General features: G+C 36.6%; 1 protein-coding gene across 1 annotated transcript; it reads right to left on the minus strand.

Moving 5' to 3' along the window:
* Nucleotides 1-4,441: 4,441 nt before the first annotated feature.
* sparcl2 (SPARC-like 2) lies at nucleotides 4,442-11,505 on the minus strand. Its single transcript, XM_052580930.1, has 8 exons — nucleotides 11,359-11,505; nucleotides 8,463-8,535; nucleotides 8,235-8,346; nucleotides 7,165-7,283; nucleotides 6,913-7,067; nucleotides 5,592-5,704; nucleotides 5,115-5,209; nucleotides 4,442-5,011 (listed from the first exon to the last, which is right to left on the minus strand). Exons 1-8 carry the CDS (start codon nucleotides 11,416-11,418, stop codon nucleotides 4,959-4,961), a joined length of 780 nt encoding a protein of 259 aa, XP_052436890.1. The 5' UTR covers nucleotides 11,419-11,505; the 3' UTR covers nucleotides 4,442-4,958.
* Between the last annotated feature and the right edge of the window lie 4,140 nt (nucleotides 11,506-15,645).

The following is a 15,645-nucleotide window of genomic DNA, read 5'->3' on the forward strand; positions in this document are numbered from 1 at the left end:
TGTTGTCAGTATTATTATTATTTTTACATTTTACTTTTAATTAATTGTTTAATTTTTAATTACATTTTTAATTAATTCACACAAAGTATCAAATTTTTATATCAGACATTTATCAGTTTTCCTTATTTGTGCATCTCTATTTTATCTATTTTACTATAAAATGAAATGCAAATATATTATCAACATCAAAATATGCCATTTTGAGAAAAAAACTGAGATTCATGCAATAAAGCCTGTTTTGTCTGGCTTTGTCTCTCTCTCTCTCTCTCTCTCTATATATATATATATATAAGTATAAGGAAAATTGATGTATACACTTTTCTTAATATTATTTGTTGAACTTTCAATTTACTAGAAATTTACCTAACTATGACAACTTATGCATCTGAGAACCATGGAAATAGTAAAAAGATAAAAAAAATTTTTTATAGAAGGCAACAACAGCCTTTGCATGCTTGTGATACTATCTAGGCGGTTATAAGCATATATTTTAAAATGCCACTAGGAAAGAATCTCATCAACTTGCCTAAAAGATCTCTATTTTAAAGTATGATGCTTTAATCGGGCCAATGGTGAAACTTTGGGTGTTTGGAGGTGGGCCCCACACTCTTGTCCCCCCGGAGAGCCGGATGAGTGCTTTAAATGAGTCTGGCCCACTTCAAAATCCCTTTGAACTGCCTGAAGTCTGGCTCTCTCTGATACTGCGGGGGTTTTGAAGTTTTGATTTATAACTGATTAACCTTTTGGATTTTGCCAGAAATACTAAAAATGACAGACATTTACATGAATGCACACGTACACCATCAGCTCTCTCTTCTTCTGTGTTTCTGACTGGTGTTCTCTCATACTCACTCTCTTATTCTCTTTCACCGGTTAGGCTTTTTTTTCTGCCATGCAGAATTTCTGTGCTTTTGTGTTCTTCTTAATAATTCATTCGTTATATTTGGAGGATGCTTCTGTCTCTGTACAGCATGCATACACACACACTCCTACAACATATCTTTAATTAACATAATTGAATTTTCAGGTTTTATCAATTATTTATGGCTGGTTAAAGGTTTCTGACAAATGCAGCCCATTAGTCCTATAAAGACTGTAAGCGTATAAATGCAATATTGTTCCAGTTCAGTGGTTATGATGAGAAGACCTCTGTAGCTCAGGGCAAACTCCTGCATAACACAACACTGACAGAGAGAGAGAGAGAGAGAGAACGAAAGGATAGAGAGAACAGAGAAAGGAGAGAGATGTAATAGTGGTCCGTGGATAGTGATCCGCATTTTAACAGCAGATGACAAACAGTTGCCCATCTGCCCATATAAAACTGGATTCTCTCCAGGGACCCCAAAAGAGAGAGGAGAGTGAGAGAGAGCATTTGTATATGGAAATAGAATGATATCACTATTTTGGCACATTTGGTGTTATTTTTTCATCTTCATTTGACTTAATAAGTTTAGTTGACTAAATCACAGTCTTTGTTACACCAATAAAGCACATTAAAATTGAAATGGCAAATAAATGTTAATTGAACGTATATTTAAAAAATGTGTTAATTTATACAATTTATTTATTTTTTAAATATATTTTCGTATTATACATATTTGTATCATAATACTACATGTAAAATACATATATTTAAAATTATTTTTGGCAAAACAAATGTAAAGTAAAATAAAGTTCCAATAAAGTTCATTCAAATTGAAAAAAGTGGAAAAAAAATCTGAAAAACTCAAATGTCAGTGATCGAAAGAAAGGGTTCACTCATAAATCTTCAGCTGTCATGTTGATAGCTTTTTTAACCAATCAACATGTCACATTCACCCAGAGTTCAGCTTGACCTCCCAGTGCGTGATGTCATGGCTGCAGCAGGTCATGGAGTCACTATGATCTCTCGTCCAATGGGAGTTTTGCGCATGACACATGCACATGATCTCATCCATACAACAGTTCCATATGGATCTGTTATTTCTGCATCTGTGTCTGTTACAAAAGCAGGATAGCTGTCTCCGTGGCCTCAGAGAGACACTAGAGACATGACCAGAGATGAGGTTGAAACTTGTGTGTGTGTGTTGTCACACAGTCTGAAGCAGAGCATATGACAATAGATCTCTTAATTTAATAGAATGTGTGTGTGTGTGTGTGTGTGTGTGTGTCTGTCTCCTGAAACTGTTATAGCTGATAGAGGGGGAGGGTCTCGAGAGGGCTGAGGGGGGCCTGATTTGACCCCAGGGGTCGTGTCTCCCCACTAGACCTCATTTCATTTAATTTTTACTGATAAAAAGACTCTCTCTCTCTTCTTTCTTTCTGACTTGCACACACATTCATTAAAGATCTGCCAAGATTTAAAATGTTACTGAAAATAGATGATCATGCCTCTTATCTTCTTAAGCACAGAAGGGACTCATTTCTGAACACATAAACACCCTTAAATGAATATTCTGAGTTAAATACAAGTTAAGCTCTATTGACGTTTACATAGACAATCATTTTGACTAATAATGCAATTACAATAGAAGTCAATGGGGAAAACAAATGGTTGTTACGTGGACTTTGATATTAAACATGCATTTCTGTGATTTTTGTGTTCTGAACTGTTCAAAAGTTTTATATGTTTTTAATAAACAAGGATGCATTAAACTGCATCAACATTATTACAATATTACATTATTAAAAAACATTTCTAAGAAGGAGGTTCTTTTGATTAGATTTTCTGTTCATCAAAGAATGTTTCATACCAATCTACACAAAATATATTTAGCAGTACAACTGTTTTCAACATTGATAAAAAAAAAAGTTTATTGAGCATCAGATCAGAATTTTAAAATAATTTCTGAAGGATCATGTGAGACTGAAGACTGGAATAATTATTGCTGAAAATTAAGATTCACCATCATCCTTCAGAGGAATAAATTACATTTTAAAATACATTTCAATAGAAAATGATTATTTTAAATTGTATTAATATTTCACGATATTATTATTATTATTATTATTGGTGTGTGTGTGCATGCAAATAAATGCAGACTTGGTGAGATAAAAAGACTTCTTTTGAAAAAAAATCTTACCAAACCTAAATTAAGACTTGAACTGTATAAAGATGAGTCATTTTTCATGGTATTCAGTAACATATTCAGGTAAGAGATAACATAATGTATACTGTTCATCTATCACAGTTTTTATACATTTTAAAATAAATACAGTATATATTTGAATAAATACATATGTTAGCATATATATATATATATATATATATATATATATATATATATATATATATATATATATATATATATATATATATATATATAGTCACAAATGCAAATGGTGCCTGTGAAATGCAAACTTCTTTTAGACAAATAGTAAAGTCTGAGTGAAAACATTTATTAAAGCAACACAGGACCAAACTACACTGCGTAATAACAACACGAGACATAATAAAAAAATGACTGCACACATTAAACTCAAAACATAACCTCAAAATGTCACAACACAGAATGATCACACAACACAATGACAGATATCAAACCGCACCATAAAGCCAAACAATGCAGAAGATACTGCCAGATGATTCTTGACTGCACTAAAGCTAGAGGAAACCAAACCCACTTTAAAAAGCTACAAATGTAATGAGACCGGATTATTCTGCCGTACTTCCTGGGGTCATATAGACATGGAAAACTCGATCTTGTTTTCAAATGTTGCGAATCAATTTTTCACACTTGGCAGACATGATTGGAAGCGTTTAGTGTTTGGAAAAGTGGAAGACATCAATGATGTACTGGAAGGGGAAGTTACTTTGTGGTGGGATGCCATTTAGTTACTCTCTTCTTTTTCTCTTTCCATCTAACAATCTCACCCTTTATCACACCCTTCTGCAACTCTTTCTCTCTCTCTCTCACACCCCTCCCCCCACCGTCTCTCTCTTTCTGATCCATTTTTCATGCTTCAATCTATTTTCTCTCCTCCATTTGCAATGGTTTACTGTAACTTGTCCCCCTCCCCGTCCCATTCTGTGAGTGCATTATGAGATTCTCTCTCTCTTTTGGTGTCCTTGCCTTTCCCCGTTTCTCTCTCTGCCATATTATCTATTCCTCTCATCCCTGCTCACGTAGTCTTTTATCTCTCTCATGGGCTATCCATCTCTCTCTCCATCTCTCTCCTATTAAACACCACCCCTCAATTAATCTGCTCTCCATTCCTCTGTTTAAGGTTATAGCCCAATCTCTCTCTCTTTCTCTCTCTGCAGTAATTGCTTGTGTGATCCATGATACATGCTGCTGTCCCTTAAAAAGCGTTTTTTGTTGACTGGAGTGCAGCATACACACACATGCACAAAGCAATGTTTAGACTTTTATTATGCACCATTTTTTTTTATTTAAATATAACAGAGGTAAACAATTATTCTAACCCAAACTTTCAGATATTTCATCCCCTTCACTTTTCGGGCAACAGCTATTGTGTTTCAAATGCTGCAGTGTAAAAGAAAAACTTTTTTGAAAAAGTTGAAAAGAAGAAAAGAAAAACCTGTTTGGTAAAGAAAAACTTTTATTCAGCATGTATGTATTAAATTGATCAAAAGTGACAGTAAAGAAATGTATAATGTACTTTCTATTGTAATCCTTAAAATATTAATCATAGCAACAGTTTTTATTCTTATGATAACAATAAGAAATGTTTCTTATGTAGTAAATCAGCATATTAGAATAATTTCCAAAGGATCATGTAATGGCTGCTGAAAAATCAGCTTTGACATCACAGGAATAAATTACACTTTATAACATATATTCAAATAGAAAATAGTTATTTTAAATTCTAAGAATATTTCACATTACCCCTATTTGCTGTATTTCTAATCCAACAAGAATGCAAATGGCTAGCTTTCTCCAGTTATAAAATATTTTTATTTCTAGGTATATTATAAGGTTTAAAATATGATTCCACCTGGATAAAGCATCCAAAATTTACAGGTTGTTGTCTGGGACAGGACACAGCTTTGGTGAGCCCATCTTCACGGCTGCGGTAGAGAGAGGAAAAAAGGACAAGATGTGTGTGTGTATGTGTTTGAACGTGCTTACACATGAGAATCTCATATTCTGATGAAACAAATATAGACTTACACATGAAATCCTGAAACCAGCGTTCTGACTGGTCAACCAGACAGGATGTCCACTCCCTCAGGGTCACCTTCTTATTCTTGTTCTTGTCACATGACCTACACGCACACACACAAACACCATACTGTTGAAATCTACAAGTGGACTCTCTTTGCCTCTATCTCTCTTGTTTTTGATTTCTACATGTCTCTCTCCGCTGCTATCAGCCGTAAAGGACACCACTCGCATTAGAACAGTAGGAAGGCAATAAGCATTCACAGCTTTGAATGAGAGAGAGAGAGATTGAGAGGATGAGCGAGAGAAGAGAGATTGAAAGAGGATGAATAGAGAGGGGTGGGTGACATCCTGAAGGCATGTGTACTATAATCAGAAGGGTGCTGGGGAGGGTTTGCAGTAATATTATGCAAATACATAGAAGGTCAGACAGAAGAACACATCACAATATCACATGTGTGTGTCTATAGGCTGTGTGTGTTTTACTGGAAGAATCTTTGAGCGCAGTGCTCCAGTGGCATCCGCTTGTAGTGGAGCTTTCTCAGATCTCTCCTGTTTAACTTCCCGTCCCTTTTACGATCCAGCAGAACAAACCTCCTCTAAAAAAAAAAAAGGATCAGGATGATTTTATCACAAATTACAAATGAATAGAAAAGACGATCCCCATTCCGTTGGCTGAGATAACTTTTTATGGGTTTCTGACTTGTTTGTTGAGACTTATTTATTCTCATGTAATATTTAAATTAATTAAAATCTCTTGAAGTACTTTATAAGTATTGTATTGAATAAGCGTTCGATTATGAAGCTAACATCTTAGCCTACAGGCTTAAAATAGAGCTGACATGTCCCAGATGAGGCCATCATACACTGCGCACTTACACTACACATTATGTAATTTGATTGACATAGAGTGAATTTTAGAAGGGTAGTGTCTTAAGGGAACGCTTGAAATGGATATTCACACTATCTATTTTTTAAATGCATGTTGCTATTGATCTTTTTGTGAAGAATTCATCCATGCACGTGTTTCATTTGTTTTTAATAATTATTATTTGTGCTGGTAAATTTTAATCAAATGCTTTTGAACTCAATCTTTTGGTGAAACAACAGACTCCTCTCCAGATTTTTTCCAATCATTTCATCGTCATAAACCCTGGCACTTTCTTACGATTGACTGCAAGCTCACATTCAGATCTGCCTCTTATCTAATCAACAACCAGAATGAATTAAATCTCTGCCCTGCGTTCCTTTTTTTCTGTTCGATAATCTGTTTCACTCGGATGTGTCACAACACTGAGGAAAATATATGTTTTTCCATTTTAGGGTGTTGCCATTAAGTTTAGCATGATTTTAGCCCCTTTCTTTCTACCACATATATTGAAATCTTCATTTGATCTTTCAGTTAGAACTGTATACAGAGTTTTTATGTTTTTATCAGGGTTCCCATTTAATAATTTAAAGCTAATCAATGTGCAGGTGATTTATAATGTGTATTATATATAGAAATATATATTTTTTCTTTTTTTCCCAATCAAAATACCCTGAAGGTAATTCACTTACTTGAAGTTTAATCTAGAGACCTGCCTGGAAGCAGACGGTTAGTGTTGAGGGTACATGAACCGGTTAGTGTACATGAACCAAGGGTTTATTTTGACTTTTGACATACCAAACACAACAGCAACATTTGTTGTAAAGTATTTGAGTAGTGTGTGTTCTGAAAAGCAAAAATGCATGCTAAGTGTGAATGATCTAAGGGTTGCATATGTGTAAGTGATCTGAGTAAGTTCAGTGTGTTTCTTAGTGTTACCTCTGCAAGCTGGGTTCGCTGTGTGTGTGTGAGGCAGCTTTGTGAGGGAGCGGCTGGTGTGTATCTCTCTCCCATTCTGCTGAGGAGTAGGAACCAGTCCAGCAGACGGTACGGGAACTGACCGAACTCTTCCTCAGAGCACTCAGCCTTGCTCACTGACAGAGAAACCACAAGAGATAAAGAGTTTTCAGACAACATCACTGGACACAGTGGTTGAATGTGCATTTAAGCATGATTATGTTTTGTGTGTACCAATACAGGCTCCACTATGTGCCTTGCCGATGCGTCGTTTTTTGCGGCAGGCCTCCTTGTGAAGAAGACACTCATTGCTGTACGTCTTCCCCAAAACGCTACACACTGGTGCCACCTGCCTGTACAAAACAACACATACAAAGTGCTTCTCGACGGGGTCTGTTCAGAGTCAAGGACCTCAGGTAAGTAACCACACTAAACACAAATAATACAATTCAACAAACCATATGTTTGGGCAAAAATAGATCATTTTGTAAATGGAATGAGGAAATGCTTTTCATATCTTTTCTTGCTGACCTCACATGCTGTACGCCATGTCAAACTGTAAACTGTTTTTGCATGAATTCATCTGTCACTTAGGAGAAGGTGCCAAATTTGACAGATGCCAGGTTGGGAGACATCAAAAAAATATGAATACAATTACAACAGAAAAAAAGAAAATACAGACTGCATTAATCTCACTTGCAGTAATGGATAATAATAGGCCTAGTTTGGACCTATCAGTGTTTTGAGCAGTAAACTGGCAAGAAACGGTCAAAACACACATTTAGAGACATTTAGAAAACCAAAGTTGATGATTTAAAAATGTTGATAGTACAGTAATACTAATAATACTAAACGCTGGTACGTTGGATCACCACGTGATGTAGAAAGGAGTAAAGCTACTTTTATTTAACAAGTTTAGAGCTGTTTAATAGTTGTTGTTTTTTTAAGATGTTTAACTACATAAGGTACTGTCTGTCTGAGATGTTTTAATAAAAACTGCATCAGCATTTTTTAAATATGTTAATACTGCCCTCAAGTACATCTCCCCCGACCCTGCATGTGGCCTTTATCTGCATTATGTGCACAGAACACATATACCAGTAGTTTAATCTCTGGGTTGCTGGTTTGATTCCAAGGAGTCTGTGAGCCGTAAGGAGTGTCTTACGTCATTATTCTGTTCTTAATCATGACACTGAGTTCTGAGCTGCTCTGTTCATGCCGCTGGCTCGCTGTAAGTAGCTTGGCAATGAAATCAGCTCAGGTGTCTTGGAAAATTGTTATTATATTGTTGGTGTGTGTCTTACCGTGGGCAGGTCTTTGGACACACACATTTAGGGGCGAGAACTCCCCCCTCCTTCACTACTTGGCACCAGGAACCAATAGGACTGTGACATTTCAACAACTGACAAAGGGATTCTGAAGATGAGAGAGAGGGAAAGAAAGAGAGCGAGTTTAATAGTAAAAAGAGGAAGCAGCTTTTTATACTGAATAAACAATGTACAAACCCAGTCATAAAATAAGACTGGCCTCACCAGGATCCACTCTGCCCAAATATGGCCTCAGCTTCTCTTCAGCCTGCCTCTGTTTACGCTGGGCTCTTCCAGCCTTACACAAACAAATAAGATCATTCACATGGGATTTGTGTGTAAAAAATGTATTTTTAAGAGCATTCACTACTGTTAAAAAGTTTGGAGTGGGTAAAAAGAAGGGTCTTATGGGGCTCAATGTATTTGATCATAAAACAGTAATATTGTGAAATGTTATATTGTAACCATTTATATGGTCTGTTTTCTATTGTATTTTAATATCTAATGTATTTATCTAGCTGAATTTACAGCAGCTATTACTCTATTCTAATATGCCAGTGTTTAATTTGGTGTTTTGATCTAATTTGGTGCTTCAGAAGCATTTTTTATTATCAGTGTTGAATAGTTGTACTGCTTAATATTTTGATTCTATGATAACTAGAAAGTTAAAAGGAACAGCATTCATTTTTTGTATTTTGTAACAGTGAGCTACATAAACATCTACAGACACAGTCGACCTGCAGGTAGGTCTGGCCCATCCTCGCAACCAAAACAAAATATAAAAGCCTCTTATTTTTATATGCTGTCTGTTAGATTCACGACTTTTATAGTAAACAGCAATGAACTGCAATTTATTTTTTACGTCCTTTACTTGATCTTTGAGATCTTCAAATATATGACAGAATTAATGAGCATGCTTAGGGGTTGATGGATGAGAATCATATTGCGAGAGCATGTGTGCAGAAATATGCTTTAAAAAGAGGGAGAGACACATGTAGAGAGGAATGAAGAAGCATGCACATTTACAGCAGTCTGTTAACCATTACAGCACAGTAAGCGTGAAAGCTTTCACAGTTTTTAAAACTTAGACTCACGCTTTCATTATCTTGTAAACTCCAACTATCTTTTAACTTTTTTTTTTTTTGTACTGATAATATTCTGTAATAAACTTGATATAAGCATATATATTTTTAAATCAATACCTTTTTGCTTGTTCCACACAGGATGGAATATTATTTTATGATATTGTTCTGGGTAACTGGGTAAAATTAAAGGGGTCATTTGATGTTGCTAAAAAGAACATTATTTTGTGTATTTGGTGTAATTAAATGTGTTTATGCAGTTTAAGGTAAAAAAAAAACCATACTGTTTCTCCTCTATGCCCCGCCTTCTGAAACACGTTGAAATTTACAAAACTCATCGTTCTGAAAAGCAAGGTGTGTGCTGATTGGCCAGCTATCCAGTGCATTGTGACTAGCTAAATTCCTCAATTGTGTGACGGAAATGTTATGCCCTTAATAACTGTGATGCTGTGTGTCCTGGCACGACAAGACAAAAACAATAAAACCCATTACAAATGAGCCTTTTGTTGAATCCAGTGGGGACATAATTACTGATTATAATGACTTATACTGTCTTTTTATGTGTTGCATTGCGATTTGCGCTGCGTAAACAAAACCATATCTTTATTTGTGATCGGAGTTATGACTGCTCAAAACTCGTGGTCGCAAATTATTTACATATGAAAATGTACTTACAGTCTGTGTCAGAAGTGACAGACTGTGCTTGCAAAATTTGAAACTGCCCCACTTTATAGAAACAGACACCGGCATTGAAGGCTACTACTCTCACAGGAAACAGTCCTCATCCTCCACAAATTGCGTTGAACACATCTGAATATTTGGGTTGAACTGTTCCGGAACAGTGTTGTAAATACAACTTTACCACTGATTTCTAGTTGTGTCTTTTTTTGGAAGGCTAAACAAAGTAGCTTCGCTGTCACAACGGCACACACAGCATCTCAACATGGCTGCACCAACAACAGTGAAAATAAAAGTTACAGTATGCCTATTTTCTTTGCGTGAACAATTGGGTTGCGCTAGGGGCCGTTCGCATATTGCGCATAAAATGCTCGGGCAGTTGCGCCACTGAGGCGTCTGGCGTTGCTGAGCAACCATGACACGCGCTCTCTCCACAAAGACGTGGAAATTTCAAGAAAGGATAAGTGGATTTGCACCTCTAAAAATCGCTTGCAGTTTCTCTGCTACTAAATTTATTTCAAAATGGCAATCCAAATACAACTATGGTCAGCTGTTCCTTCATCTTGGCTGAGCTTTCAATGTTGTTGCAGGGAAGGATGAAGCTGATTGGTTAGTTCTTGTCACATGACCTGCGGTGCGCTTGCAGCATTCTGAAAAGTTGAGATGTTTTTAACTTGATGCGATGCCGACACACCTGGAAAAAACGAGCGCGTTGCACCGCGTGCGCGTCTCGACCGCGCCGCTTCCATTATGTGTGTGCATACCGCTAGACGAAAATGAAAATGAGCGCGCAAAAGACGCGATATGTGAACGGCCCCTTATGAAAATCTTCCCACATTGTGACGTAGACATATTTTAGGGGTTGTGGACGAGTCTTAACTTTTATAAAGAAAATCTCTTTGAAATTGATACTTTACAGCTTTACAGATCTTCTTTATGCACCAAGAGCTTGTAACACTCCAAAGAGAAAGGAAAAATAGAAACCACATCATATGACCCCTTTAACAATTCAACATAAACATTTTAATAAACAAGTCACTTTTTAATTGACTTACAACTGCTTGTTAGATCCATGTTCTAAAATGTAGCTAAACATCACAATAAAATACACCATTCAATTATTTTCTAAATTAACAGATAGACATATTTGCATATTTAATTTGTGTTATAAAATGCTGGTAAATACAGCAATAAAACAATTAATTAAATCCATACATTAAAATACATTAATAAAGCGGCTAATTTAAATGTATTTTTTAAAACTGCTTTTCAAATAAGCACTTGCCAGTTGCTTTTTCATATATAAAATCATATATCTCAAATATTCATATAGCTCACCAAAGCAACTATAAACCTTTTACCTTGACGACACCGAGGTGAAGAGTGAGTGTGAAGAACAACAGATGACCGAGCAGGTGCATTTCTCACAGAAGGATGTTTGTGGATCTGAAACATGAGTTCAACAGGTGACTTTTAAAATGTAGATCCAGCAGTTATGACTCAGAATCTCACCCAGAATGCACTCAGATGTATAAAAAGTTTGTTTCTCCAAACGGAAACTTTTCAGAATGAGCGTAAGGGAATGAGGATTGTGTTTAAAATTTAATCATTTTCTCCCAAAGATTTGAATCTTCTTGAGGATATCCTGAGAGACGTTCTTCTTTTCATCAAGTACTGCAACAGAACTAATGAACAGCACACAAAAGACATAAAGAAGAAAACATCCAGGTGAAGACCTGCCCTATCATATCAACCTGATATGTAAAAAAAAGGATAATAGATAGCATAAGAGATCATACTTTTTAAAGTCAAGATAATAATCCTCAAAGCACAAATCTTGATCAAAGCTGATTCTGTCTGATCGCTCTTCTCTTTAAATAACTCACAGTAGTCTCAGTATTGTGTATAAGCCCCGGAGTGCTCATTAGAAGTGTGTGTGTAGAATGGAGTGACTGTATGTTACGGCTCAGAGCAGATAGAGTTACGCTAACAGAGCAGTCGTACTGACAGGATCGCCCTTTCATTCCTTTGCTATTTCTTTTAATTGGTGTAGAAAATTTTATTTTACCAGTCTCTCCTCTTTTATGATCTTTCTTTCCGTGCCTATTTAATCTCTTTGCCTTCTTTTCCTACTCGGTCTATCTCCGTATTCCCATGTAGCGACATACCTTTCCTTTCCCTGTGCCCCTCCTTCAGGTTTGTCTTGTTTCCCCCATCCTCTCTCTTCATTTGATAATCTATTTCTACCGTCTCATCTTACCTGGCACTCCACTCTTCCATTTCCTCCCCTGCTTTTTCTGGCTTCACCTGAGAAGTCTTTAATTAGCAATCCATTAACAGCATGGGTGCACACACACACACACACACACACACACACACACACACACACTCACCTCCACTTACACATGGACTGTGAAAAACATCTATAGATACTGTGCAAACCTGAACTCTCTCTCTCTTCTCTCCTCTCCTCCTACTTTGTACTGCATTCTTCCATCTGTTTTTTTGGCCTGTAAATCTTTTTGTCTGTAAAGTAATGCCAAACTCAATGAGAACCAGAGCTCTCTCACTCTCTCTTTATCTTTTTCTATTTCTCACACACACACACACACACACACGCATTTTTACACTGGGCCGGATGGCATGAGTTTAAAACTATGCTTTTGAAATTCCAAAACAAAACTTTTTTCAAACTGTTGTGTGTGTAATGTCATAATAATCCAGAAATATTCACACTCAAGCAATCCTCTTTTGTATTAGTATGCTCTTGTTGTTATTCTTTGGGTAAAGTTTTTGCAGGTGCTGATGTGTCTATTTTAAAGACTTTTGATTGTAGTCACAGGCAAATACATAAATAATGTCCTCTTTGGTGTCCTGCGGCCTTAAGTATCTGACCTCTGTGCCCTTTGACCTCAACATGAATCACTTGGTTAGGACAGTTTGTTTGCCATTCATCACTTTTGCTTTTGTTTGGTGGGAGGTCTCCCACATGTTGGTTCATATGTTATTAATTTAGGCATAAACAGGAGACAAACACTTCCATTATGTACACACACACAGACACACACACACACACACACACACAAATGTGGAGTGATGGGGCCCTTAATAGTGGAATTTAGAAGCATGGCATTAGAGCCCTAGCATTAGAAACAGTTGTTTGACGGCTCCATCTGGTGTTCACTGAATAAAGTGTTAGCATTGAGATGTCAAGTCGAGACAGATTCTGATTGATTTAAAGCAGCTTCACTGCGATAAACAGGAAAAGAACAATGTAGACCCACATGAAAAAATATAGTAATTTATAGTAAATACGATAGTGTTTTTACTATAGTAAAGTAATTTGTTGTGCTATTTTATAGCTGATGTGGTATACTATAGTAATATATAACAAAATTATCCAATATTGTACCAAGTTTATATTTTATATTATATTACAATAAACTACAGTTTACTAGTAAAATCTTAAGTATTACAGTTTATCAGTTCACTATAGTTAATACTATAGTATGCTGTGGCATTCATTAACAAGTGTTTTAAATACTCTAATATATACAGTATAATGCACTTTAGTATAGTTCAAAAACACTATAGTATTTACTATATATTACTATAGTATTTTTTCATGTGGGGATGTTCCAGAGTTCATCAAATATGAAACAACTTCAATGTCAGTTGTAAAAAAACTCCACAGAAGCATAATCAAATCAAATCACTTTTATTGTCGCATCACCACAGCACATGTGCCTTGGTGAGTGAAATTTTTGGGAACATGCTTAAGACAGTGCAGAAACAATTTACATACAGTATAGACATACAGACTTATACAGATGACAATGTGCAATATACACATACATATACTCAGTACTCACAGTGTACTAGACATACTTACAGTTAGCAATACACGTTATACACAGTATTTACATACAGTTAACAAAACACAATTACGATGGTGCAACATTATACATGAGCTGGATACACAAAATGTCATAGATGTGCATTGGATGGTATCCAGTGGTAGCAGACACATTGTTGTATTTAGTGCAGTACAGTATGTATGTATAGTCCAGTATAGAACTGTGTTGGAGTTAAAGAGCAGTGTGTGGCATACCATGTTGTGGGAGTATGCTGTAGGGAGCTGTAGGGTGGATTAGTTCTGACTGTTCCTTTGTCTGATAGCTTGAGGGAAAAAGCTATCCCTCAATCAGCTAGTGCAGGATCAGATGCTGCGGATGCGTCTTCCTGAGGGCAGCAGAGAGATCAGTCTGTAGGATGGGTGGCTGGAATCACTGATGGACCTCCGGGCTTTCCTTATGCACCGTCTGGTGTAGATGTCCTGGAGGGAGGCAAGCTCACCTCCAACAATGTGGCGGACAGTTCGCATGACCCTTTGTAGAGCTTTGTGGTTGCCAGCAGTGCTTTTTCCAAACCAGGCAGAGATGCAGCCGGTCAGGATGCTCTCTATAGTGCAGGTGTAGAATGTTCTGAGGATGTTGGGGCTCATTCCAAACTTCCTCAGCAGTCTCAGGAACGCATCAGTGTGTGTAGACCATGTGAGATCCTCACTGATGTGAACGCTGAGGAACTTAAAGCTGTTTACCTGCTCCACAGGTGTCTTGTCGATGGTGATGGGTGTGTGTTCTCTGCTCTGTCTCCTGATATCCACCACCAGCTCCTTGGTCTGTGTGGTCATGTGTGTACAGGGAGTACAGGAGTGGGCTGAGGACACAGCCCTGAGGAGCACCAGTGTTGAGGGTCAGCGGGGATGAAGTGTTATTGCCCATTCTGACCACCTGACTTCTGTCTGTCAGGAAGTCTAGGATCTAGCTGCACAGGGACCTGTTTAATCCCAGAGTCTATTCATTATTCAGCTCAAGTCAGTTCAATCTGAAATTAATTTAGTTATGTCAGTGTTGATGTCGGAAACAATGCAAATTTCAGTCATTAAGCAGGTCTACAGAAGACATTATTTGACATTAAAGACATTATGTGTCATTATTCATCTAATTTCAGTTCAAGCAAAACATTTTTGGATGATTTGAAAAATGAGTAATACATTTACAATCTAGTAATATTTTAGCAAATTATGTTTTAAATTATATACTGTAAATAGCAGAAATTTTATATAGCCTATATTAAACGGAATGGGATTTAAATGGTACATGGCATATTTATAGAGTGCCTTGTGAAAGTATTCATACTCCTTTATTTTTTCATGTATTGTTATGTTGCTGTCTTAAACTGCTTTAAATTACTTTTCCCTCCACATCAATCTACACTCCATACACCATAATGACAAAGCAAAAACAGAATTGTCACAACTTCATAAATTTAAAAAAAAAAAAAAAAAAAAAAAAAAACACTGAAATAAGTGCATTGCATAAGTATTGAAGCACCTTTATATCCTCAAGTATTTTTAGTTATGATGCGACAAGCTTTGCAGTAGCATTTGGCAATTATCCGCCAATCTTCTTATCACCTCTTCACCTTTCAAGCTTTGTCAGGTTAGATGGGGCAGATGCAAATTTTCAGGTTTCTCCAGAAATATTTGATTTTGTTCAAGCCCAGGCTCTGGCTGGGCCACTCAAGGACATTCAAAGAGTTGTGTATAAGCCACTCTTGCTGTGTGCTTAGGGTCATTGACCTGT

Source organism: Carassius gibelio, chromosome B17 (assembly GCF_023724105.1).
Source record: "Carassius gibelio isolate Cgi1373 ecotype wild population from Czech Republic chromosome B17, carGib1.2-hapl.c, whole genome shotgun sequence".
NCBI lineage: Eukaryota > Metazoa > Chordata > Actinopteri > Cypriniformes > Cyprinidae > Carassius > Carassius gibelio.